This window comes from Ixodes scapularis, unplaced genomic scaffold, assembly GCF_016920785.2.
Source record: "Ixodes scapularis isolate PalLabHiFi unplaced genomic scaffold, ASM1692078v2 PGA_scaffold13__105_contigs__length_92229423, whole genome shotgun sequence".
Classification (NCBI taxonomy): Eukaryota; Metazoa; Arthropoda; class Arachnida; order Ixodida; family Ixodidae; genus Ixodes; species Ixodes scapularis.
The window spans coordinates 36,839,939-36,867,127 of NW_024609839.1; the positions used below are offsets into that span (position 1 = coordinate 36,839,939).

The 27,189-nt window shown below is 47.2% G+C and overlaps 2 protein-coding genes across 2 annotated transcripts; one reads left to right on the forward strand and one right to left on the reverse strand.

Annotated features, from left to right (window-relative positions):
* Window positions 1-18,870: 18,870 nt before the first annotated feature.
* Window positions 18,871-20,067, forward strand: LOC120849069 (protein ALP1-like). The gene is made up of 3 exons (XM_040221176.1): window positions 18,871-19,001; window positions 19,401-19,644; window positions 19,716-20,067. The coding sequence occupies exons 1-3, from the start codon at window positions 18,941-18,943 to the stop codon at window positions 20,065-20,067; spliced, it is 657 nt and encodes a 218-aa protein (XP_040077110.1). The 5' UTR covers window positions 18,871-18,940.
* Window positions 20,068-23,924: 3,857 nt separating this feature from the next.
* Window positions 23,925-24,380, reverse strand: LOC120849068. The gene has a single exon (XM_040221175.1). The coding sequence runs from the start codon at window positions 24,378-24,380 to the stop codon at window positions 23,925-23,927; it is 456 nt and encodes a 151-aa protein (XP_040077109.1).
* Between the last annotated feature and the right edge of the window lie 2,809 nt (window positions 24,381-27,189).

Sequence of the window (27,189 nt, forward strand, 5' to 3'; positions counted from 1 at the left end):
GAATGCATGTATTTGTCAGGTTGGTCCCCAAACATGTTGTCTACATAACGGGGTATCTGTATTAGCGGATTACTGAGACATGACTGTGTTTATTATCAGAATGTTCCAGGCCTGGAACAAAGGCAGATAATTTATTTTCAAATTCTAGCTTATCAGACTTTTCTATTGTCTGGCTGTGTTCAGGCATCGCGTCTTCTAAGTACTTTCTTTCCAATTTTGATGTACATCGTCGCGATCGTGAGAGGTCTGGAGAGGGGAAAATAGGCGGTGGCATCCTAGTTGCCCTTGACAAACGCCTCGTCCCGACTGGACGTTTAGATTTGGGAAAGTGCCCCGAGTCTTTATAGGTGGAGACTTGTCGCAATCGCCACGGAGGCATTCTTATTGACGTTTTCTATTTGTCTCCGCAAGTGACTCCGGACAAATTTAGCGACTGCCTCATATATGTAGAAGATACCGTCAACGAGCTTGACGCTCATAAATGTCTAATATTGAGAGATTTGAACACTCCGAGGATCAACTGGACATCTTCCAACATTTCAGCGAACAAATTTGATGTCTCGCGGAAGTGCAATTTGCTAACTAGCTCCACTGGTTTCCTACGTGTAACACAGCACAACGAAAATTACAATCAGCAGAGAAACGCTCATGATTTGTGCTTTTCTAACTTGGATGATTTAAGCCTAACTCCATGTGCAATACCAATAGTACCGCAAGAGAAATATAATCTCGCACTGGATATAAAGTTTCCGATTGTAGGCGGAAGCGAATTCTCTCTAACGATTCATGTTCGCGCAAGAGTTATAATTATATCAAAGGAGATTAAACGCAAGCAGCAGAGTTAAATTTACGTACTTTGGGAGAACATTTTGTTTTTTGTACAGAAATCTAAAGAAAACTGGCCTCTTTAAGAAGGGAACACCGTGTAAACGTTTGAACCTTTCGCTCAATATGAATGAAATTTACAGCATATACTGGCAGTTGTGCGGCAGCATGCAGTGCAAAATTTAATCTGCGTATATAAATATTGAAAAAATAGTATAGACGTCTTTATCAGGAACACTGATTTTGTTTAGCAAAACTATCATTAAAAAACTAATCTAACATCCAACGTTTTTTTTTACTAGATACGCAGCAGAATGCGTGCATAGTGCAGCTATGAAAAGAAATTTTCTATAAAGTAATTTATTTTATGCTAACATTATGGTGAAAAAATCAAATACATTTTTTGTCTTTTACTTCTTTGGCAAAATCTTAACATTTTTTTATAAAAGACCTACACAAAGTAAAAAAAAAAGAATGCCACCGCTGCATCGCTTATTAAATTCCAGTTAAGAAAAACAATGAGTGATTTCTTCCCTTTGTCCCTTTACCAGACAATAGTTTTTCTAAAGTGAAATGTATGCAAAAAAGTTAAACGCAGAAAATGCGTACAAAGTACTCCAACCTCTACCTTTTTTTTTGCATTTGTGAACCGAAAATAACTTATAAAAAATAAAAATGCAGTGTAAACGAACAAAACTTTCTTGGAATGCTCTCTAGGTATTGGCGGATGTAAACATGACATTTTTCTAAATCTATTTTTTTCTGGGTAGTGTCTTTCCTTAAAGGCCGACGACCAGACACGAGACTCTGCAAGGCAGAAGATCCTCCTCACCCTGGGGGAGGAGGAAACAGGCAACGGTGGACAGGGTAGAAGGGGGAGAGGAGGAAGCGGGGTAAAAATAGAAAAGGCGAACTGGTCGTCGGTCTTTAAGTGCAAAATTAAATTTAAACAGTGCAAAAAAGAATGTAAAAATTAATAAATTGGGATCGCCAGGGACACTGAGAAGCGGCAGATTCAGAATTATATGATAATTCCAAAAATGTCTGGCAGCACGTTGGCTCGCGTACAGCAAAGGCAGACAGACAAAATACAGTCGTTATAGATGATGTCACTGCAGAAAACACTGCGGAAAATTTCGCCGATCACTTCATGTCAATTTACACAGACAGAGCAGATAGGTGCATACTCTGATGACTCTCATTCGGCTGGGCTTGACAACATTCTCCACTCAATTTCAATCAAGGAGTAGGTGGTCAAGAAGTGTATTAAAAAGACAAATCCGAATTCGCAGGCTGGTTACGACAAAATACCTCCCGCTTTCATTAAGACTTACCATGATTTATGCAGCCCCGCGCTGTGTGATATATTAACAACTCATTAAATTATCATATACTTTCAGACACGTGGAAGCTCGCTGTGGTTGTTCCTGTCTAAAAGTCAGGGAAAAGGGGGAAATGCATCCAAATATATACCGGTCTCTCTTCTTAGCCTCTAAGCTTTTTGAAATGGTTGTTCATAAAGTTTTATCATTCTCGATAAAAAATTTGTTAATTCCCAACCAGCATGGATTTGTTCAAGGCACGTCGACAACTAATTTGGTTACTTTTACTTCAACTGCTTCAGGTGTAGTGTGTAAACAGGGCCAAGTCGTTTTAGTTAATTTTGATTTGAGCAAGAAGTTTGACCTTGCTGATCACGAAATCCTCCTCTCCAAACTTTTTTTTATACTATGTTGTTGCAGTAGAAATGCTTGAATGGCTGGAACGTTATGTACTGCATAGGAAGAGTTTTGTCCGAGTTAATCATATGACTTCCACAACAGCTACAAAACAAATTCTGGTGTGCCTCATGGATATTTCGTTTAGGCCACTCCTATGTCCTATATTTCTGAACGATGCCATCCCTCTTGCTATCTCACATCTATTTATATCGGGGATATCGGGGATATTAGAATCTCCCGAGAAATTCCAACTATTGACGACTGCGCGCTGCAGACCGACGCAAACACATTCAACATTTGTTGTAAAAAAATATAAGCTCCGTCTTATTCGTTCGAAAACAAAAGTAATGACGTTTTAACAAAAAACGCCAAAAATCAGTTTCCCTTATGGTGATAATGCAATTAATGGAAAGGTGCAATGGAGCTGGACAATAATAACGATAATAATCCACGGAGAAGGGGAACAAGGGGGGCAAGGGCAAACACAAAACCCTAAACACAAATAGGTGACTGGTGCGCGACTGAAAAAATCCGCCTTCCCTGGTATCGAACCAAGGACCTCTCCATTTTCAGTAGAGCGCTCTACCAACTGCGCTAACAAGGAGTTACACGCCAGTAGAGCAAACAGGTTTTAGCGGGCGCCACCAACTTCCAACACCAACAAGGGTGAACGGCCTGCATTTGAAGGTTATGCTGATACTGCAATTAAGGCAACGGTGCAAGCAAGCTGGACAAGAATAACGACAATAATACCCGTAGAAGGGGGACGAAGGACGTGTCAGTCATTTGTCCCCTCATTGCCCTTCTCCAGGGATTATTACCGCTATCTGTTATCGTATTGGCGGCGATTTATTGTCTCGTGTGACGGAGATAAGAGATCTCGGTGTTGCCTTTGATTCAAGCTTGTGCGTTTTGATGCTCATGTGCGAAGAATAGTTAGTGAATCGTTACGAGCTTGGGCAGTTGTGAGTCGCTTGATAAGGGAATTCGCCAATCCTTGTACTTTAATTTATAACGCTTTACTGTTCACTGAGCCGTTCTCAGCTAGAATGCGCATCGGTGGTGCGAGATGGTGTCTGTAAAAGTAATTCGCTAAAAATTGAAAATCTACAAAAAAAAATTGATTTCAATCTTTAAGCACCGCTTCTTGACAAGTGATGAGTAGTCTTTCAATTACGAGGCTCTGCCGAGGAAAGCCGGATTTGTTATTTTTGTTTAGACCCTGCATGGAGTCATTCCTTCTCCGTGTCTTTTATTCAAACTACATGTTACTAGAGTGGATAAAAGACTCAAATCACGCTTTTCTGTATCTAGATAATAAGCCCACTAGCTAAGTTCTTGGAAAGCTACAACGAGTACGCAGAGAAGCTTGACATTTTTAATCGAACTCTCAGACTTTTCGTAACTCCCCAGAAAATTTGTTCGAGTTAAGCCCGACCTGAGAAGTTATTTTATTCTCAAGCGTAAAATGCCTTGCCCTGCTCATAGCTTTTTCTTTATGTCGCCTTTATCTCTGTGGCTTCCACAACCAACGTGCGATTGTCACAGTTCAAGTGCTGTAAAATGCCAACGCGCATAATTTTTTTCTGCTTAGTTTTTGTGTAATGAAATGCATTGCTTATTCCAATCTAGTTGGGGTGTTTTTATGTTTTGCTGGTTTTAACCCGTGTACAATACTTGTATGCTCCTGTTTTTCGATTGTTTGGAGGATTCGGTGTGCCAGAATCAAGACCACATGTTTGTTCCTGGGGAACCAATAAAGATGTATTTATTAATATTCTTCTTCTTATTATTATTACACGTTAATTTACTTTTGAAGTTCAGGTAGCCGACATCTTACTATTACTTTTGAACTACCCTAATATGATGACAAATGACATGAAGCTACATGGTTACTAATATTTCCAAGAAACTTTGTCGGTTAACACTATCGTTTTTCTTCTGTCTGTGTGGTTTACTCTCCAGACTATGGACATTAAACTTCACGGCACACCTACGTATCAACTTCAGGTAAATATTTACCTTCTAATCTTATGTGTCGCTGATTCGGATGTTTTTTGTGTTTTTGTCCAGTTATAATTTTCATGTTTTATCTTGTAATGTAAGTGTGCTCCTTGTTTTTAAATGGTTGGATGTCCGGTGTGCCAGCACTAAGACCAAATGGCTCTTCTTTGACACCTAATCAAAATGATTTATTATTATTATTGTTATTATTATTATTCGAATTCACTCACATAATTCAGGTTTCCGCTGAAGGAAAATTGTAGATATAAATTTCCTTATTGGTTTTCTTCTGAGTTAAGAACACTTTTAAGAATAAAACGTTTTCTGCATCGAAAGACGAAGAAACGTGGCCTCCCCAAAGCGGGAAATTGAATTCAAACGCTGCCGGAAAAAAATGCGAGCCAATTTTAAATCGCGATCGTCAGGCACATCAGGAAACAGCCGCAATCCTGATAAATTTTGGCAGTACGTGAATTAGCGTTCCGCGAAAGCCAACAGACCAAAGCCTTTACTCTAGTACAAACAAATGTTTTGGAGAAAATTACGTCTGAAATTTTTGCTCATCATTTCCAAGTCGGCATAGAGCAAGAGCGAAAATGCCTCGTGCAATGCTACTCCTCGCACGTGTTTCCGCAACAAACTCTTTTCATACCGACGCTTTTGCGAGTGAGTTACCCGAGGCATCTGAGACCCAGGGCCATGTCGCACTCTCTGTCCGCGCCGCAGGCCGAACCGAAGGCGAGCCGGGGTCCGGGACCGACACCCGGAGTTCCTCCGGGAACTTCGCTGACCTCCCTGCCGTCTGCCCAGCTTAACGTCGTCGTGGAAGCGGACGTTGGGGTTGACGGCAACGGCCGGGAAACGGCTGCTTGGAGACAGACGTTACAGAGTTTACGTCTTTTACTTTCACGTTATTCCTGCTCTAATGAGTTACTTCCCGCCTCTATCCCCATGTTCTCCAGAAGGATCACTCGTCTGGTACGCTCTGAGTGTCGTCACGCGTTTTTTCTCTATACACGTTTGCAAGTCCGGTTTCTGGGCGCCGCCATCTTGCTCGGTTGAAGTGCGTTTGGACGCCTCATTGTCCGACTACGAAGCCTTGCTAAGGCGTCGTTATCGGATTATGGCTGCGCTCAAGCGCATCCCAACTGAGCAAGATGGCTGCGCCCTGAAGTCGGACTTGGAAACGTACATAGATCCCCTATCACCAGGGCGCGGCGCTGCTGTAGGCGCGGCGCATGCTCACATCTGCCTTGTGTTGGTCTATAGGAAGTATTCACTGGCGGCCATAGCTGTGTGCGCGACTGCTGAGCGCGTGCAGACGACGAGCTTCCTCAGTTCATTCGCAACGTGCATTCCACGTCATCGATATCGCCGGTCTTAGCAGCCTAATAATGTGAGCTAGCATGCGCTCTGAAAAGCGCACTAAAATATGGCGTCCAGTGAATGCCACCTATACATGTCTTGCACTGACGTCACATCGGCGGCCATTCTGGTAACCTTGCTGCTAAGCGCATGTCCAGTAAAGCAGGGGTTTACGCCATCGAATTTTCTGTAGCACGAACAAGTAGAAGCGTTCAGCACGATGTGATGACGTCAAGTACAAGCCATGTATACATTGTATATATACACAAAGCATCGAAAAGGAACGTTTTATGGCGCCATTAGCTTCTGTGTTGCATCAAAAGAATAAACCCGTGGAAGTCAGTGATTAAGTCAGTCAGCAGTTGATTAAAATCGTGCGCTATTTTTATTTGCTTTTTTTTCGAGTGAACCTACAGCGACTAGAGGAAAAACTTCTAGAGAAGATCGAACCTTTGGGATAGTTTCTTCTGTCCGAGATATCGGGGACATTCGGAATGTCATATTCCGATATAGTGACGTCATCGAGCCGAGCCCTTTTACCCTTCATGTAGTCACCCATGGGGAATGATCTGCAACAAAGAACATACGTCTTCTCATGGTAGCTCTCACTTTTGCAGCGTTTCAGTATGTACGCCGCATTTGTAACATTGTGTGTGTGTACGCCGACCACGCTTCAACCGTTGCCATTCTAAGACGACCGAGGTCCGATACTTGGAGATGGAGAGCAATTCGTCTGCTTCTTGCGGAGGAGTTGCGGTGACGTCAGAACGACGCCGAGCTCTGATTGGTTTCGATAGGAAGGACAGTTGGTAGACCCCCTATACTAGATTCGTTGATGTCTACCCACTACTTTTATTTCTCAGTCAGCCAATGAGAGCTCGGCGTTCGGACGTCGTCGTAACCCCTCTGCAAGAAGCACACGAACTTGCGCTCCGTATATGGACCCTCTTAAGAAGTGCCTGCCATCTAGCAGCTGGTGCACCAATTATTCGAGACCGCCGTTTTTTGGTCAGGTGCCCTGCGCGTGTATTGGACACGAAGGCAGCGTCCGCGTTCGGTGCGAACTCGAATCCAATCAGACACTTTGTGCTCAAGGAATGGCGACCGCCAATGTTGCTTGATGGGGTTTTGAATAGGATCTATTGTCTCCAAAGACAGAGGCATTCCATAAAAGCAATAACGCAGGTAAGCTCGTCAAGTTTGGCGGTGTATAGTTCCAAGCCTGCAGGAAATTAAATAACATGATGAACAAAAGAAACGTCCCGAAGCACAGAGGCGAGTAAGTATAGCTTATACGCCTGTCAGACGGTGAACTCAAATGCCGTTTAGGCCAAAGGCCTTCGAGATTCCCAAAGGTCATTGGAGCTTTCAGGTGTCAGACGTGACGGAGAACATCTCGCATGCCATTTAGGAGATATTTATCGCAATTGTAGCTTTCGATTTGTTGGAGACAACGGTTACCTATTTAGCAAAATAAATGGCTCCATAAAAGTAAATTGCTGATGTATTGCCATTTATTTTTCTATAAACACAACATTATCGGTTGTGTTTATATGGATTTGTTTCGCGATTACACGTGTTGATTTTGCTAGCGAAGCAACTCTGCATGGTGCGGGCTGGTACAAGCCACTCTAAAGGCAACGATGATGTTCCTGCGCGAATGCTCTCCATTGTTCCTCGGCTTTTCAGTTTGTTCTCTGTCCGGTTGCTCGTCTGCTCGGTCCGCTCTGGTTACCACACCGATTCTGGTAGCGTCGACAATGGAGCCTTCGGAACTGCCAAAGACTCAGGCTGCTGTTCTTTTTTGTATGCACGCGCAGCAGCAAAGCTCCTTGGCTGCCATCCGAGCTGCCATGTCATCGGCAAATGGTGAAGCCGATTGCTTGGAGGGCCCACACAAAGGACACTAAAGTATTAAAGTTAAGTTATAAAACGAAAGCACGAACGAAAGAGAACGGAGAACACAAAAACAAGATCAAGAGCGAAGGGATAAGAACAGAGAGCACAGTGATGAGCTGTGACGAGTACGAACAGGAAGGAACAAAGGAGGACGTGATTGCTGTGCCCGCAAGTATATCTATCTATCTATACAAAAAAAAAAAATGCTAAAGTCGCTCTAAAGTAAGCTGAGACCTTCATAAATTGTTTTAAAATTCATTCTAACAGATGAATTCCCAAATAAGAGTATCTATTATTATTTTCGTAGTCATTCGTGATGGCTGTCGACGAAAATGGGCAGTTGAGGACTTAACGGAGTTGTTGTAACTCCGTTGATCGTAAATGTCAATAAACGATCAGAACAATAAACGAAACTCAAGCTACTTTCAATCTATCCGAGTCAAAAGCACTGTACGTAATGTAGCAGTAGCACAAGACCACCGAATTTTAACCTGTCCTTCGATTTAAAACGCGTTCCATTCCTTTTTTTGAAGAAGTGCTCGTGTGATCGTTAGGGGAGGGGGAATGGGGGGAGGCGGGGAAGGGGGGGGGGGGGGGGTGGAGGGAGACGCGAGCCGCACTTTGACACGCGAAAAACCGTATGCGGCTCGCGAGCTTGACCCCCCCCCCCCCCCCCCCCCTGATTTAGGGCCTTGAAAAACTCCCAACGTCCACAAAACAAAAAGGAACAACGCCACGTTGGTCAGATACCTGCGAAACTGCGGAACCTTCGAAGCGACAGAAATTTCGTTCAAAAAGTTTCGGAATCTTCTGACACACTCCGAAACCGAACCTCCAGAGTCCGTAACTGAACCTCCGCAACCCCTCTGCAAGAAGGAGAGGAACTTTCACTACGCAATCTTTCTTTAGCGTAGCATCCTCGTCTACATCCTGTTTACACCCTTAAAAATAAGAGTGTTTTATGCAACAGCTCCCTACCTTATAATTAAAAGAATGTGTTACTTGAAATAAAGATGCTGAAAAGGTGTAGCTATAGGTGTAAATTCTGTGAAATACGTTTTTTTTAGACAAGCCTAAACTTGCTTATTCTGTATCCAACCTCAATTTCGGGATCTGTTGGGCGTAATTTCTATCCCAAGAAACATCTTCTTTTCATGAAGATAACGACAGGCCTTCAAACATTGGCATCTAGCTTATCCCGACCGTTAACGCTACATAGCTGATAATTCGGAAATTTCTAGTTTATTTTTATGGTGGAATCCCGGGGAAAAGCTCACCGGAAAAGGGCTCGCCGGAGAAAAGCTCACTCATTTTTGCGCGGGTCCGGAGAAAAACTCTCCATGAAGATAAAGTAAGTAGGCAGGCGAGCTGGTTGACGTTACACATTTTTGAAAACCGGAGACGATGGACGATGAAGGGGACAACACACGACACGTCTCAAACGTGTGTTGTCCCCTTCTTCGTCCGTGTCTCCGGTTTTCAAAAATGTGAAACTCTCCAGTTTTTTTTACAGACTCTGAGAAAGCTGTCCTTGAGCTCAATTTTTATTTAAGATGGCCGTTATAAACTGGATGTCTATATATGTTGAAGTGAACAATTTGTTTTCATATTTTAAGACTGGGTTAAACATTTTAGAGCAATAGTGGAATAAACGCGACAGGCACGTCAATCAGGCGATCAACATTTCAGCGAACGACGCTGTTGTCCGGCCGCCGGTAACAGGGAGTGTTTGGCCCCAGAGCCCTCTGGGGCAAACTCCGGAGAGGTTGCTCGGCCGAGCTCAGCGCGGCGCGGCCACTTCACGAGAGCGCGTCGGCCGCAACCTCGGCATTAGCGAAACGTGGCCGTCCACGCCTGTACGCCGCAGACGAACTAAGGGAGAGAAAGAACGACATTCATGCTTTCGCATTCACAACTCATAAGAAGTAAAGCCCCTCTATCCTGGGAAAAGTGGCGCCATTCATTGTTGTAGAAGTGCTCGAGGCAGGTGCCGCGCGCCACATCTGGGAAATTCATGGCGTCTGAAATCTAGCTCAGTGCTGCGCTGTGCTGCCATGATCCTCTCAAGGGCTGCACGTTGAACGTGCCTCGTGCATCGACGTACCTTGCTCTACTTTTAAAACATAATGGGGCTTTAATAAGAGGTGCTTAGGTGTCCTCGGAATTTTCTTTTTCTTTCGGCGAGGGATTTTTTGGATGGAGAATAAACCGTTCGAGCGTGGACGTTGGCTTGTTGATTTCTTCTTTGGCTAGCACGCGTGCCAGTCCCTTGCTTGTATCTTTGATGTAGGGTGCGCAGATGCGCGAGGTTGAGCGGGGCTACGTACCTGCTTGTGGTAGATACACAATCCAACATGCTGAATGAGCGTATTTTAGTCGAGTGAACGCTGGGATCACATATTCGTAGGTAAGATTTTCTCCACATTCGAAGATTTTGCGGGAAGCCTCCTGTGAATTTATTTCCAGTGAGCTTATCTCCGCGGTGAGCTTTTCTCCGGTGAGCATCTCTCCGCCGCCCTTTGTGACGCAAGGAACGCTGTTTTTTTTTCTACAGACATGCGGGTTAACTTATCATTAGGGCTGAGGGTCGATTCAAGGTTTTAACCCAATTAATCGCAACCCTCTAATCGAATATTAATCGGTTAATCGGTATTGTTTATTCCCATGCATAATGCAATTAAAAAAAGTTTTTTTTTCGTATGGTAAATATGATAAACGGCGCAATACACAATTTTGGAGTTTTAATCACCCATGATGTGTTGTTGAGAACGGTCAAAAGACACCCACAATCCCAGGTTATTACTGCAGCTGCAGAGGTTCGGTGTTGGGTCGATTGGGTTTAAGAGGTTCGTTCATATAGGGAATATTCACTGGTGGCCATAGTTGTGTGCGCGAATTCTGAGCGCGTGCTGATGGCGAGCTTCCACAGTTCTTTTGCAACGTGCATTCCACACCATGGAGAGTGTCGGTCTCAGCAGCCTATCAACGTGAGCTCGTTCTGAGCATGCGCTTTAAACAGCACCCACAAATATGGCGTCCAGTGAATACTTCCTATTCTCCGGTAATAGCAAACGCCCTTCATTGTACACGATAGTCTCTGCTGCGGTGAAGGGAGATTCACACGGCGTTGAAGTAGCTGGGAAACGTAACCATTTTTAGTAGAGTTACAAATCTGTCCCGTACAGTTTACTTTAGGTCAAAATTTACCCCAACGTTTGCCTTCATACGTGTGTACTCGTCTACGTCTGCATGGTGAATGCGTTGCATTTTTACTTTTCCGTCGGTTTTTCACATTTTGCCCGATTAACCGATAAAGTTAGTCGCAATTAAAAAATTAATTGATTAATCGGTAGGTTAATCGATCAAGTGCCCAGCCCTACTTATACTACTTTTGTAACACACAGACTTTTGGCGGCAGCAAGCATCCGCGGGGTTGAACGAATCCTGCTAGAAGCTGTGGGCGCATTCAAATATGTGTCCCAATCTGCCCGCCACTAATCACGGTCCCGAACTCGACGGAACTCACTCGTGCACCGCGATCTGGCACGTGACCACGTCGAGAAGTGTCCAGCACAGAGTCAGCACGAAGGCCACCATGACCTGGAAGTGACGACCGCAGTATGAACACAGCACTAATGCTCCGACGTATGCAAATGATCCTACCGGGCGCTTATTCGAGAAAGCTGGTTGGAGTACATCACCACGCTAATGGTGGCACTCTGATTGGCGCGTTTTCACGGACGTCACCTCTCCTGGTTTACGGGGTAATGAGAGGAAAGGGGGGGGGGGGGGGCTTAGGTTTAAGTCCACTGTAGGATTCGACCCAGAAATGTTTTGGCTTGGCTACAGGCGCGAGCTCGGCAACTGATATGAAGCTGCAAGACAAAATATTAAGGAACTTTACCCCCAACACTCTCATATTTCTACCAGTAGACGAGGCAATGTGGACGTCCGTTGAAAAGCACGCCAATCAAAGTGCCGAAATTGGCCTGCAGACCTACTCCACAAGCTTTTCCTGATGCGCGCACGGGCCGGTTCGATATAAATTGTAATAGATCCTTCAGACAGCACGGTGGGAACAGAACAACAGTTTATTTCCGTATGAGCGTTTATATACACTGCGCATGTTATGATAAGCGAACGCGGCTTGCGTTGGTGATAGGCGCTGACAGCGATAACAACAAATATACCTTGTCACTACATGACACTCCTTTCTCCTACGATTAGATGCACAAAACAACAAGGAACGCTTGGTTAATCATTAATGCCATAGCGTACAACAGGATGTCGATTGCGTGTTGATCTTCGTGGTGGAGCCGGAGCTTGCGTTGCCGACTCCGTGCTCGCCTCCGGCCGCTGCGACGTTCCCGCTGTAGGTGGGAGCCTGAAGTGATAGTCCACCCTTGTGCTGGCATCCCCTTGCGGCGCCGTCCAGGCTCGTCTCAGCTGGTCTGTCTGTGATGGCGCTCCCCGTTGTCCAGTTGGACCGTGTACGACACCGGGCCTCGCACTTCCACCACGGTAGCTGCTTTCCACCGGGGTCCTGGATTAAAACTCTTTGCGTAGACTGCGTCACCCACAGCAAAACACTTTGTTGGCGACGCCTGAACCTCAGGTTCACGCTGACGATCTGGGTGAAGTCTGTCCAGGGCTGTCCTCAACCTCCGCCCCATCATCAATTCTGCCGGCGACTTCCCCGTGACAGAATGCTGCATGGTGTGTTGTTTAAACAAGAACCGCGCAATCTTGCACTGAGTTGTGCCTTCCTGTTGTTTCTTCAAAGCTTCCTTGACCTCTCTTACCATCCGTTCGGCCCTGCCATTACTGGCGGGATGATAAGGTGCTGCGAACACTGTACGAACACCGTTCAATTTCAAGAACGTTTGCAATTCAGCACCAATGAACGCTGTGCCATTATCAGAGACGATTACGTCTGGTACCCCGTGAGTCGCAAACATTTTCCTTAAGCTGGTGACGACAGCTGAAGAATTCATTGATGGCATGATTTCTACCTCTGCCCAGTTGCTGTACGCATCAACTACAATTAGAAACACTTCTCCCTTGACTGGCCCCGCGAAGTCTATGTGTAGACGACTCCATGGTTGATCTGGCTTGTCCCAGAAATGCACTGGAGCCTTGGGGTCGCTTTGGCGGTTACTTTGACACGGCTGACAGTACCGCACAAATTCTTCAATCTGGCTGTCCATCTTTGGCCACCACATAAGCCCTCTTGCTGAAGCTTTCATGGCACTCATTCCCGGGTGGTTTGCATGCAGCAACTGAAGTACCCTCTCTCTTGCCACTTGCGGGATGACCACACGGTTTCCCCACAGTATGCAATCACGATGCAACGACAACTCGGACTTCCTTACCTCGTAAGGCGCGAACGTATTGTCCAGTTGCCTCGACGGCCAGCCACTGAGGATCCAATCCTTGACCTTGGATAAGATGCAGTCTTCCTTGGTCATCCTTGCGATGTCTGCCGCCTGGAGTGGAACATACTCGACAGCTTCAAGCAGGAGCACGTCCCCCGGTGGCTGTGGCTCGTCTTCGTCTCCCACGATTGGCAGACGACTAAGCGCATCAGCGTTGGCGTTGTCTTCGCCCCGCCTGTACTGAATGCGATAATTATACGCCCCTAACAACAAAATCCAGCGAAGCATCCTGGGCGACAGCACTTCTGGCACCCGATTCTCTGTGTTGAACAGGTTGAGGACAGCCCTGGACAGACTTCACCCAGATCGTCAGCGTCATGTCGTACGCCACCTCGAACGTCAGGTCGCGTTCTGCGAGCAGCCGCTGTTGAACCGCTTCATTCTTGATTCCGCATACGAACCGGTCCCTCATCATGACGTCCAGTGGAAGCTGTTTGTCACCGAAACCGCAGTCTTCAGCCAGCTTACGGAGTGCCGTAACATACTCCGACGCCGCCTCACCCTGAGCTTGGTTTCTTCGGTAGAATAAGAATCTTGCGTACAGCTCCGAAGGCCTCGGATGCATGTGCTTCCGCACCGCCCCCTTGATGTCGTCGTAGCTCGCCGCCGTCGGTCTTGCTGGCTTGACCAAGGTCACGATCAGCCCGTAAGTGTCCTCGCCGCAACAACTCAGCAGAACCGCTCGTTTTTGCTCGTCCGTGGTTATCTTGTTTGCAGCGCAGAACATTTCTAGCCGTTCGACGTATTCATCCCAGGACGCATTCGTGCCGAGACGATATTCGCCGATCCTGCCGACCGACATCTTGCCTTACTCGACCGGGACTCGCCCGTCCGTCGATTCGCCTCGTCGCCAATGTAATAGATCCTTCAGACAGCACGGTGGGAACAGAACAACAGTTTATTTCCGTATGAGCGTTTATATACACTGCGCATGTTATGATAAGCGAACGCGGCTTGCGTTGGTGATAGGCGCTGACAGCGATAACAACAAATATACCTTGTCACTACATGACATAAATAATAGGCAGTTTTAGAGAAGCATTTTCGCAGATCCCATACCGTTCGATGGGCCCTCGGGTACGCACTGAGCATGCGCTACCGCAGAGACTTTTCAGTGTTGTGTCGTTTACCCGCAGTCTCGGGTTTTTTCAACCAAATGAAAATCCTCAGATGCGCAGTTCGTACCGGAGGGCCCATCGTACCTTATCGGATCTGAGAAAACGGTTCCCTAAAACTCCCTAACAAAGAGTTTTAGGGAACCGTTTTTGCACATCCCAGGCGTTACGATGGGCCCTCCGGTACGAACTGCGCATGCGCTACCGCAGAATTCTCACATATGCGCAGCTCGTACTGGAGGGGCCATCGTAGCGCATGGGATGTGCAAAAACGGTTCCCTAAAACTCTCTAATGAGGAGGTTTCGTAGATCGTTCCGATACCTCCGATAACAATACGATGCGCGCGCAAAGGCTGAGGCGGAGCATAGGGTATCATTACCGGAGTCATAGGAACTATCTAATAAAACTCTCTAACGAAACCCGACTCTTCGTCCCGCATAAATGCGCTACCACTCGCAGAAATCGGAAACTCCGAAAATTGGTGCAGCGGCGGTAATATAGCGCCAAAGGTTGAGAGCATATAGACCAACACGCGGCCCTGACGTCACGCAGCTGCGGTGGCGCTGTTCACGGCACTGCGCATGCGCAGACCCTTCACTTCATGCGAATTCGGTTTCTGCGCACGCGCACTGCCCACACCTTGTGTGGGAAAAAGCGGGCTTGTTTGTAAACAGCGTGTCGGTCTATAGAACCTTGCTTAGATCATTGTTTTGCGTCTTGCCTGGCTTGGGCATGGAAACTACCCTAGAGAAATTCCCCTCTTGTGGAAGATTTTTATAACATGTCTGATGCGCATCTTTTATTATTTATTATTAAACAGGGTAGCATCACCAAGATAACCGATATTTCTTCCTTTCTTGCAGACAAGGTGTTTTTTTTCCTCTGAAATATAATATATTAAAGACGTCCACAATGTAATTTTTTGGTAAAGTAAACATCTACCTTAGGTGGACGCCGGCTCTTAGCGAAATTTTATTTTTGTCTTTTATATCTTTTCATACAGGTAACTTCGTGTTCTCAAACCTACGCATTCTACCACAGGCGGCAGCGTCTCGTTGGGGAGTTTGTGAAGAGTTTCAGTAGATCGTTCCGATTACTCCGATAAAGATACCCAACCTTTGCGCACGCGTCGTATCGTTATCAGGTACCGTTATCGGAGTTACCTAAACAATTTACTAACACTCTATTCTCACGAAGTTGTAAAATTCTGCAGCGCGCCGTTTATTTACGCTGGCCGAAGAGGGTTGGGATTTCTCGATCGGACTGGGTACTTCGTAGCGCACTCACTTTGTTCCTGGTTGTCGTCCCCCTGGCAGCGGCACCTCACCGACTCGCTAACGTGGTTCTGCTTCCAAGAAAAGGCCGCAACAAAAAAGCCTGTTCGGTGCCGGAGCCGATGGAGCAAAACTTCTTCTTTGATCGATTGTGGCGCGTGGCTGTTAGGGTAGGAGAAGATTGGATTGGATTATGGCGGCTGAACCCTTTTTATCGGGCGATGAGAGCCCATACTAGAGCCACTAAATGAACTACGCTTAAGCCTAGTTCACATGCAGCGGTTTTGGCTCTAGAGCGGCGCGATTTCTGCCGTCGCAGCGCTCTGGCCAGCACCAGCAGTTGAGCGGCACGAGCGCCGCGACGGCAGAAATCGCGCCGCCAAAATCGCTGCATGTGAAACACGCTTTAAGCGGGTTTCACATGCAGCGATTTTGGCCCTAAAGCCTAGTTCACATGCAGCGGTTTTGGCCCAAGAGCGGCGCGATTTCTGCCGTCGCGGCGCTCTGGCCAGCACCAGCAATTCAGTGGCACGAGCGCCGCGACGGCAGAAATCGCGCCGCTCTAGGGCCAAAACCGCTGCATGTGAACTATGCTTTAGTGTATCGGCACCCTGTTCCCCGATATTGGCGTAGGTGCCGCCATCTTGCTTGTGCAGAGCCGTAGCCTCCTCTGTACTCACAAAGCCTGGCAGCTCGACGACAGAGCCATAGAGTGCCCGGTCGCAGATTTGGAGCGCGAGGATCTGGTAGCAGGAAGCATGTATGTATGTATGTATTTATGCGGTGATTCCCTTTGAATCGGACGTCTACTAAAAAGACGCAAAAAAACAAAAACAGTAAGCGGAGAATATCCACTATACTCGTTTTCACCTTAAGAACCGAAGTAAAAAAAGTCCGGCTGGTGGCGGAGTGTCCTGGGTTTCCACCAATGAAATGCCGCGATATCGCGTAGACTTCACCACTCTCCGTCGGGAGGTGATGGGATCCACAATTAGAGACCGAAACCAAAACGAATGTAGCACTGCAGTATCCTCTAGTGGCAAAAAGCTCAAACATACCTCGTTAAAGAGATAAGATAATCCGCCAACCAAAAATTGAAATAGTAGCGACCCTACGTTTCGAAACCGTTCGTTTCTTCTTCAGGGGGATGAATGAAGGACAGCAGCTTCTTCTTCTAGATGTTGAGCGACTTCTTTTTCTTTTTCATTGGTCTTAGTAGGCTGGTCGTGCCGTGCGCAGTCTGTTATAACATCTTGGAGGCCGGTACGAGCCTCCAAGATAACAGACTGCGCACGGCACGACCAGCCTACTAAGACCAATGAAAAAGAAAAAGAAGTCGCTCAACATCTAGAAGAAGAAGAAGCTGCTGTCCTTCATTCATCCCCCTGAAGAAGAAACGAACGGTTTCGAAACGTAGGGTCGCTACTATTTCAATTTTTGGTTGGCGGATTATCTTATCTCTTTATTATTTACCCAACCAGAGAGAATTCTCTCAAACATGTTTACCTTCATACCTCGTTAAATAGCGTTTGTTTCTAATAAACATGCTTATCATCTGCAGAATTATGCATCGCTTCTTTAAACTATCTTCAATAAACATATCTTTGTATATCTAACACTGTTTATATCGTCAGCTTTCTAAAAGCACCACGAGAAAAAAAATCAATGTGTGCCAGTTTTAGCGTATTTACAGTTTTTAACGGCAACCATGGAGCGCTAAAGCAAAAAGATCAGCTGACATCATCGACATCGCTGCAAACTTGATGAACTGGGATCGATTAGACCTGCTACCAGCCACGAACCTATTTTTACATAGTTTATTTGGGGCGAAGCTCCTTAAAGGTGTATCCACACGACGGACCGGGCCGCGGACCGATTGATCACGTGATGCGCGGCCCGCGACCCGCCCGGCTGCAATGAGCATTCACACGGCGGACCAAAAGAGCTGACGACAGAGTGAACGGGCCGGTAGAACCCTCGACCTCACAGCTTCGCCAAACGCATGCAGCGAGCTGCTTTCAGGCTATTTGTAAGGAGCCAAGATGGAGGTTGAACGAAAGAGACGTTCGGCCGCGGTCGCCCTGGTGTTGACAATTGAGGACGAGGAGGACTTAAGTGAACCCAAAATGGGCATGCAACTATCGTCCCACAGAGCGTGAATTGCTCAACGAGCGCGATGAAGTAAAAAGTTGCATCGTCGCACAACAAAAGGTTCGTCTTCTTCGTCTTCAACAGTTGGCGCCAAAAGAAAACGACGTTAGATTTGGATTCCTAGCTAGCTATCCAAACAACAAAAGTCTGCTTGTTGTCAGACTTAGAGCTTCAATTATACTAAAAATACTGGGGTCCGCCGCCAAGGTCGGGGCGAGAAAATTCGCTTGGCATTTCTCAGAAGCGCGGGCCGCGGACCGCCGGCGGACTTCGAAAACCGGTGACGTAAGATCACGTGATGCGCGGCCCGCGGACCGAAACGGCAATTTGGTCCGTCGTGTGAATATAATGGTGTATTCACACGAAGGACTTCGTCCGCGGACAAGTTCCTACGAAAGGCGTGACGTCACCTTTTCCGGGGTATAAAATCGGTCATTCTTCTTGCGAAAAGAGCAGGCAAAACCAGGGGACATGTCCACGGACCTGAAAAACGTGTCCTCGGACCTGATATATATTGCGTATCACGTGGGCGAACGTCACAGAATATGTCCGCGGACCTGCCGGACCATGATTATAGGAGTATTGAAAGCGATCCAATTCTGCCTTTTTTCGAGTCCGCGGCGGTCCTCGGACAAGCCAGGGAACCGATTGCGTGAAAGTGCTCGTGGTACACTTCGGTGCACGAGTGGTTTTCTTTTTCTTTTTCTTTTATATGCCTCTCACGGTTCTCGTGCACGAATAGGCCTTTGCTCATTTTCCAGTACGATTAGCACGCACGAGCTACAGCTGTGGAAAATGCTCGAGGATTCCTGCGCTTAGTGAAAAGAGGAGCCGAAAAGAAAAAGAAAGAAAATGACGGGAAATTGTTTTCGATTCGAACATGGAGGCCAACAAGGCTTCACGAGTTGTTGTGGCTTGTGCCCTCATGATGGCGGATGAGGAAGTCGCGGAAGCACCTAATACCGACGCAAAAAAACCATGGATCAAAACATGGATGTCCAAGAAGGAACTCGGTATACGGAATCTACTCTAACAAGAACTTCTGGAGAGCGACCCCGTGGAGTACCGCCGCTTGCTGCGCGTTGACTCCAACCAGTTTGCTGACATTCTCTCGTCAATTGCATCGTGCATCCGAAAACTCGACACTGAAATGCGTCCAGCCATTCCAGCCAAGGACAAACTTCAACTGACGTTGCGGTTTCTTGCTTCAGGTGTGTGGTTATTCTTTTTACTTTTGTCTTTGTTTCAGCATATTTGAGAGCTACGCTCGACTTAGCCGTGTTTCTTGTTTTCTTGCGAATTTTCAGGCGAAAGTCAACATTCCTTAAGCAGGCAGTTCCGCATTAGCCACAGCGCCGTCAACGGGTTCCTCGTTGAAACTTGTGACGCCATTTACAAAATGCTGGGACCAAAATATCTGGTGTCCCCGCGGACGAAAGATGAGTGGCTTGCAGTAATGAAGAACTTTTACGAAAGATGGCAGTTTCTGCAATGTATTGGAGCGCTGGACGGAAAACATGTCACAATTATCAAACCTCCGAACTCTGGATCTGTTTATTTTAATTACAAGAAGACCTTCAGTATCGTGCTTTTTACTCTTGTTGACGCAGACAGCAGGTTTTTGTACATTGATGTTGGCGCACCTGGGTCTGATGGAGATGGAGGCATTTGGAGGACGACACCACTGCGGAATGCCATCGAGAACGGAACAGCCGGGCTGCCGATCTCAGGACCTGGACCGGTCGGCGTCCCACCCGTCATCGTGGGAGACGACGTCTTCCCCTTGTCTGTAAACTTAATGAAGCCGTACACTGGTACAAATTTGGATGAAGAAAAGGTTATATTTAACTACAGGTGTGTTGCCTACATCATGTCATTTCTAAACACCGTACTTCTTATCGTTTTATTTTTTTTTTTCATTTCAGATTAAGCCGAGCCAGACGGGTAGCAGAAAATGCGTTTGGCATTCTGGCAAACCGTTTTAGGTTTTTGCACACGACTATCGATGCCGAACCAGGAAGGGTCACCTCATTCATCAAGGCGGCCTGTGTGCTACACAACTATTTGCGAGCTGCACCTGTGCTTTTTAAAGCGTCAAGGGAGGAGCACCAGCGAAAAAGGGCAATCTACTTCGGGCTACGAAGTTGCAAAGGGCGCTCCGGGGCAAGAGCTCTAGATGTGCGTGAGCGTCTACTGAGATACTTTAATGACGACGGCGCCGTCGTGTGGCAGAAGGAACAGGCGGGCCTTAATCTGCGGATAAATAACAAAATGTAACCTTATCTGCATGTTCAGACAAGTGCAGAAGCAAATATACCATTTCATGAGCTGTATATTGCTACTTCGTTTACTTAACAATCGTTCATGCATGTGCTGGCACTCTGACCACCAAAAACTTTTTGTGTTATGCTCCAATTGTTCAATTTTATGTAAATAAACTTGAAAGAATCTTTAATGTCTTTTTATTTTTTATTTTGTCATGCTATAATATTGGTTCGCAATCTAACACACCCGCCCCAGTTTAACAAAAACAGCCATCAGGTCCGAATGGAATAAATACAAAAGGCAAATGATACAAGCATTTGTTTGTTTTCAAGTATTCCCTTTACTTATGAGTGCGAAATGCTAATTTTGGATTAACATTTTTTAGTTTAAATTGGGTTCGTTGAATTACATTTATTCTTGCTGTCGGTCTAGGTAACGCTTGACTAGTTCCAATACCTCTATCTGACACTCAATAAAATTGGTTCCATTTAGGTTTCTCATGTGGCCCGCCATTACTCTTCCGAAATTATCAGCGCTGTCGCAACTTTTTTCAGTTGCAAACCTTTCCGCAATTTTAGTGAAAGCAACCGTGCGCTCTTTCCACCCAGAGCTGGAGCAGTCATCTGTTTCTTCTTTTTTTTCGTCATCGCACTTTGAGCGTTTCACAGGAGTGCCAGACACTTCCACAGTGGGAATCGTTGTTCCGCGCGGTGTGTGTGTGGAAGGCGTGCCAAGGACAGGTTCCTTCATCTCTGTCATAACAGACGCCAATTCTGTCTCACTCTCCATCTGGAAAGGTCAAAGAAATACGAATGCATTACTGTAGAGGAACTGTATTCAAAACTCCCGCTTGCACGGCAGAATATCGCAAGTGTCTGCCATTTACTGTTCAGAGTAATGAGGGAGAGATAAAAATAGAGAGAGATCGAGAGAGAGAAAGAGAGATAGTTTTAGTAGTGAAGGGAGGACGGCGATGGGTAACGTGACCAAGAACAGATGTCACAACCGTAGTATTGTGGGAGAAGCGAGAGTTTGTTTTTATAAAGACGCAGCAGGTCGGACCCATCGAAGGCTCACCGGCGGTTGGCAATTTCACTTGCAAAATTTAATAAAAAAAAAAGTTTACTTAATAAATTTGAATGAAACTGCATTGCGGCCAGGACCCGGCCCGCGGGCCGCCAGTTGTCAAATCCTAAGATAGTGTCTCGCAGCTTCATCCAGAGACTACCAGCACTTCAAGAAACCGTGATTAACACGAGTGAACGAAACAAAATGCTGAAGCCCGAACAAAACGAATTGCTGAAGCATGTAGAGCAAAGCCAGAACTCGATCGTCAGCCAAGCTAACAGGATTCAGTGACCTCCATCAACGAACGCTCGCCAACGTTTCGTTCGATAGGTACAAAAAATCAAGTTAAACGAATGGGTCAACCCGCCAAACGTTACTCACTCCCCTGGGATCCTTGTGTTGGTAACATTCGTTGCACTCCCGGGAGAGGACAGGTTTGCTCCGATCCAAAAACAGGAGACTGCGGTAGAACCTCCATCTACCGTTGTACGTGTACTCCGCAGCTTGGCCGCTGTTCGTCTTCGTAATCTTTTCCTTCTCCCGTCTGAAGATGCGTCGCTTATTTTTTTTAAAAAAGGCCCCTTACTTCCTCTAAGGTATTAGACAACAATAAGCGGTCAAATACAACACGGAATCGACACTAATTAGTCCGCCTTCAATGAACTCACTTCCCGTGTAAGGCCCATACTGGGAGTAGCGTCGTTCCATTTCATTGGCAATTTGTTTCCAGCTCTGATTTTATACCGTTGTTGCGGTACTGGTCGTTTTGAAGGCACCAAAGCTTAGGAAACTCTTCTACGAGTGCCATTAAACACAGCGTCGCTTCATCGCTGAGGTCATTCATCGTTGTCGTCTTCAATGCCAGGTTCATCAGACGCTGGCGGGATTGGAATCGACCGTCACGTGCGTTACGTGGCCGTTTTCTTGTAGCTTGGACCGCAGCGAAGCACCAATGGGGCTCTCGGCGCGAGGTGAGAGCGTTGAGAAATACCAACCCTGAACAGATATCTTGTGCAGCGAAGGCAGCGAGAAAGGTATGAGCTCGGATCAGCAGTTCTCGCCTTGGTTCACGCCAACCATGCAGTACTAATTCGTATGTTCTCGGACTTGTCTGTTGTGACGTCGAAGCCACGTGATACGCATATTTAACAGGTCCGCGGACACCGTTCCCGAAATTTGTCCGCCGTGTGAATACACCTTTAGGGGTAGCCGTCCGTATGTCCGTCCGCCGTCGGGTGCACGTGCTCCCGTGCTCGTGTAGGGAAAAAAACAAGAACAACCACATCTCCACATGGTGAATGATGTTGATTGGGACCACGGTGATTGGGGCGAAGCTCTGGTGGTGCTTGTCTACGTAGACGCTCTACGCAGACAAGCACCACCAGAGCTTCGCCCCAATCAACATCATTCACCACGTGGAGATGCGGTCCTTTTTCGTACGTCTTCACTGGGAGGTGTTACCCATGAAGACTTGATCGGCGAAGAAAAGTTTCCTGTCCTAATATAGCTTTGTTTACGTTATTGCGTTGACGTTTACGTGTATATTTGAGTGGGCAATCGGTTTCCTTGTGTGTCGCGGTGAATTTCAATTGTTATTCTTTAATTTTGTTTTCTTAAGTTCCGTGGTGTGGGGATGGTGGTACAAATCCTGATTATAAGCAGAAACAGCGTGGTTGATGTGAGATACGTTCTTCCAGGATCCCATCGAAGCTTCTGCTTGTGGCCCGAGTGGCCCTTTGTGAGGATGGCGATCAGAATCCCGATTATAATCTGAAACAGCATGGTCGATGAGAGATACGTGTATTGCCAGAGCGACCCCAAGGCATGTGGATGGCAGTTTGTGAGTTTACTTTCCCGCAAACCGCCCGAGGCACTGGTCGCTGCAATAACGAAGCTATCTCAATGAAAGACTGGGCTGAACATGATGTTTAGACCTTAAAATGAGGTGTAAGCGACGCTGAATATGCATGAGGTGAGCAAGTGAAATGTTACGCTCAGGGTCACATTCCAGAACAATGGTCCACTTTCGGCATGCCGCCAACACTACTTTTTTTTTTTTTTTGAATGAAAACGACCGTTGAAGTGTAATTGTATGTATATATGTTTAGAAAGCAGAAAGGCAAAATGGCGCCTGACACCTCTGCGGTAGATGGACAAATTAGCGAGTGCAGTACAACAGCAAACTTTTTTTTTGTAGGGTAAATCTTTGTACTGGTTATCCACGGTGCAGTGGGATACATACAGCTGATTTCAAAGACCTCGAGAAGCCATAACAAGGCTATTACGTAATGAAAGGTAGAATCACGACAACAACATGACACTGGAGGTTAGGCGTGTATGAAGTCGGGAATCCGATTTTGCAGTATGTGAATGGTCCTTAAAAGGACCGCTCTGTGTTCTGGGGTATGACAAATAGAGTCCAAAGTTCTAGCCACTTTCAGAAGAGAACATGTCCTAGAGGGACATTAGTTCACGGTCAATTCCACTCTAAAGGCTGAGCACCGAAGGTCTCTTCACCCTCATCCTCGTCGTCAGCTTCGTCGTCGTCTCCACTCTCCTCTTCCGTGTCGCTTGTATCGAGGGGTATGATGGCTGGCGCGAGGGTCGACTCTGGGACATCACAATCTCGAAACTTCGCCTCCATTTTTTTCACATGCTCTACACAGTCATGCCAATGGACAGCTGTTACGTTGTCCACTGCTTCCCCTCAAGAGCCGCTCGGCGTCATTGGGCTTGTATGTGATGTTCTTGGAGGCGACCTCCTGCTTGACTCGTGCCCATATCAACTCTATGGGATTTAGTTAGCAATGGTCCGGTGCGAGCCTCAACACTGTGTGTCCGGCATCCGCAGCCATGACGTCAACTTTGTACTTTGTGTAGCGATCCTTCACCGTTGCCACGATGCTCAGAAGGTCTTTTTCCTTCATTGTGGCAGTCCAGTCTAAGTTCTTGGAAGAGAGCCACTGCTGGATCTCGCCCTTCTTTGTTGCAGTTGTGCGGACAGCTTCAGCCTTTCTGCTGTGGTATGGCGCGTTGTCTATAACAATGACGCTGTTAGGCTCGATGTGGTCCAGCAGATGAAGAAACCATGCTTCAAACCTGTTCGAGTCAATTTCATCGTGGTAGTCTCCCTTTTTCTTCCCACAGAGCACGTCCAGGCAGCCGGTCACGAAGCTAGTGTCACTACCTACGTGGGTGACAATCACTCTTTCACCTTTTCCAGAAGCAACCTTTAGCCCTGTCGTCAGTCCAGACATGAAGGCGTGCCTTGCTGACTTTATGGTGCTGTCAGTCCACACCTTGTTAACTGTGAGGCCGGCGTTCACCGAAGTCTCGTCCTGGAAGTAGATCTTGCGGTTCTGGGCTCTGTGCTTTCCGATTGCCCTCAAATACCGCCGCCTCCACTAGACGATGTCCTTTCTCTCAATTAGGAAGGAGTTGCGATTCCGTTTCTGTTTATCGAAACCCATGTCCTTCAGCAGGCGATACAGGGTAGACCCGGAACAGGACGGCAGCACGTCGTCTCCTTGGAGACGAGCGGCGATTTTCTTCAACGTTGGGATCTCCCCCCGACGGAAGAAATTGTGCAGGCAGCTTCTCACGGCCGTCAAAGTGCACGCGTCGTCATTTGAAATCCTCTTCCTTTTCTCAGCTAATTTCGGGCGCTTCTTTGAAGGAGATTTCACAGCTCCGTTGGCACGTTTGAAGCCACGCTTGATCTCGTAGACCGAGCTAACACTGATCCCCGTTGCGGCGGCAGTCAGGTTGACGACTTCCATCACATTTGTTTCTTGGTACTGCCGCCGCATCCAAGAATAGAAGTTCAAAACACACTGCCTTGTCTGGCTTGACAGGACATTTCCACTTGCGTAACGTTTGTAGTACACCCAAGGAAAAACGTCTTCAGGAAAGAGTGCTGACATCACGGACCGATCAGCCAGAGTTGTTGGAGTCGCCATTTCGGAAGGCGAGCAACAGCGGCTGGCCGGCTGGCTACGAACATCGACCCTCAACTCTTGTGAGGCGTTGAATTACGCGAATACACGCGTACTAAGGAGGTGTATTATTTACCCTACAGAGAATAACAAATTTATTTAAGCTTAAATAGAGCAAACTTTTATCGGAACTACTTCGCAGAACGGAATAATAAGTGCGACGGCATGCGACCAATAAGCATGCGACGAGAGAGACACGCCTACTTTTTTCTTAAGGTGAAAACGGGTATAGTTAGCTTCAACAATGTGCTGCCCACCAGGCCTCGAGTCTCCGCTTCGAGCACCGCACATACGTGTTCTCCTCAATGAACCCGAGGGCTTGCTCGATGCGAGCGCTGAGGTCTGCTGCCTGTGCCAGTGCCGGACACTCCAGACCCAAGTGGTGTATAGTTTCTTCCACTTCCCCACAAGCACTGCATGGGGTCACTTTGCTGTCGTACTTTCGTTGATACAGGCGGGTACGCAGGGCGCCCCCAGGAGCCTCAGCGAGGCGCCTGCTGCCCAGCGCATTACCACACCAGAGGATTGGAGCGATGGTTGGTCTTGAAAGACGCGTAAAGGTGCATGCTTGCGTGTTCTTGCATGCCTGCTCTCCACCGGTCCGCATCGACGGTCTTAAATTTCTCTCTCACTTTGGCAACCCACTCTTTCTTTGTCGGAGGCTCGTCGGAGATTGAGCAAGCCCCGTGTGTCGTCCCCAGTCGGATGATATGGCGTGTCCATGTTTTGTGCGCGCCTCTAAGGTGAATGTACACGAAAACTCGCCGCGCCCAGCAATCTCCATTCATGTGTCGCAATCGGGCGTAGTATTGCAACTCGCTGCTTGCCTCCCGTTCCTCAAAAGAGGACCAGCCAAGGTCTCCTTGAACCAGCTCGTTTGCGACTCTTCCATGGCATCCTAGTGCCTGACGACCGATTTCCCTTTGGCGCCGCTCAAGGTATTCTTGCATCTCGCTGGGGGTACGCATGTAACGGCTTGGCGAAAGTCAAGCCTGGTACAGCAACGGCTTTCCAAAGTTCGCGGGTTATTGCGTACCGACCGCAGCACCAAAGGCTCTTTCGACGTAGCACATTTCGCTTCCTCAGCGCTTACGCCTTAAGATTTTCATGGTGCTCTGCCAGGTAATCTTCTGCACTGGTCAGGGTCACTCCAAGGTACCTGTAACGGCTACTAACAGAGAGCGCAGTGTTCTGGATGGTGAGGGTTTCAAGGCTCCCTCCCCTGCCCAGAAAAAAGCACCACCGCACAGAAAAGCATTGAACTCCAGTTGAAGCCGAGTCGCTTCCGCTTCGCAGGAGATGAGCAGTTCCTTCATGTCTGAGACGTTGTGGGCCTTTAGTACTAGATCATCTGCGAAAGCGAGCCCGGGGAGCTGCTATTCGACCATGTCTCCGTGTTGCATGTGTCGCAGAGTAAAACCAATGCCTGTTTGTTCCAGCACCTTCTCCATGCCGGATGTATATAGCATGTACAGAACTGGGGATAACGGACAGCCCTGACGTAGTCCCCTGCACACAGGAACGTCACCAGAAAAAGCTCCGTTGAACGGTGCCATAACGTAATTTCCATCATATAGCCGCTTTCTTAGCTCCACCCAAGGTTTCGCCTTGTTCAGCTGCTGGAGCCGCGTGGTCAGCAAAAAATAGGGAGCACTGTCGTAAGCTTTAGCAACGGCCCAAAAGCAACAGATAATGTTCCGCTTTTCCAACCGAGCGATTTCAATGTCAGGGTGAACAAGTTGTCATCCAGTCGGCGATCTCGGCGGAAACCATTTTGTAGTTCGGTAAGAACACTAGCACCCTCGGCCCAATATGAGATGCGCCAATTAAGGACTGTTGCAAGCACCCTGTAGGCTATAGCTGTGACAGTGAGTGGGCATTAGTCACGCAGATGTTGTTTGTTGCCGCCTTTCTTAGGAATGATGTGACTCGGCCACGCTTTCGGTCCCCTGGGATGGGTTCATTGCCGCAAACTTTGCGGCTTAACAGGCGTGCCATTTGGGCAGGGGAATCGGGTCTCAAATTCTTCAGCACCTTAGCCGGGATTCTATCTAAGCCCTGAGAAGTGCTG

Excerpts from the sequence above, each read along its gene's own strand:
- LOC120849069 (XM_040221176.1), top strand. The coding sequence starts at position 18,941 with ATGCGTCCAGCCATTCCAGCCAAGGACAAACTTCAACTGACGTTGCGG. Across the intron at positions 19,002-19,400 it reads GTTGCGGTTTCTTGCTTCAG|ACAGCAGGTTTTTGTACATT; the intron begins GTGTGTGGTTAT and ends TTGTTGACGCAG. Across the intron at positions 19,645-19,715 it reads AAGGTTATATTTAACTACAG|ATTAAGCCGAGCCAGACGGG; the intron begins GTGTGTTGCCTA and ends TTTTCATTTCAG.
- LOC120849068 (XM_040221175.1), bottom strand. The coding sequence starts at position 24,380 with ATGTCTGGACTGACGACAGGGCTAAAGGTTGCTTCTGGAAAAGGTGAA.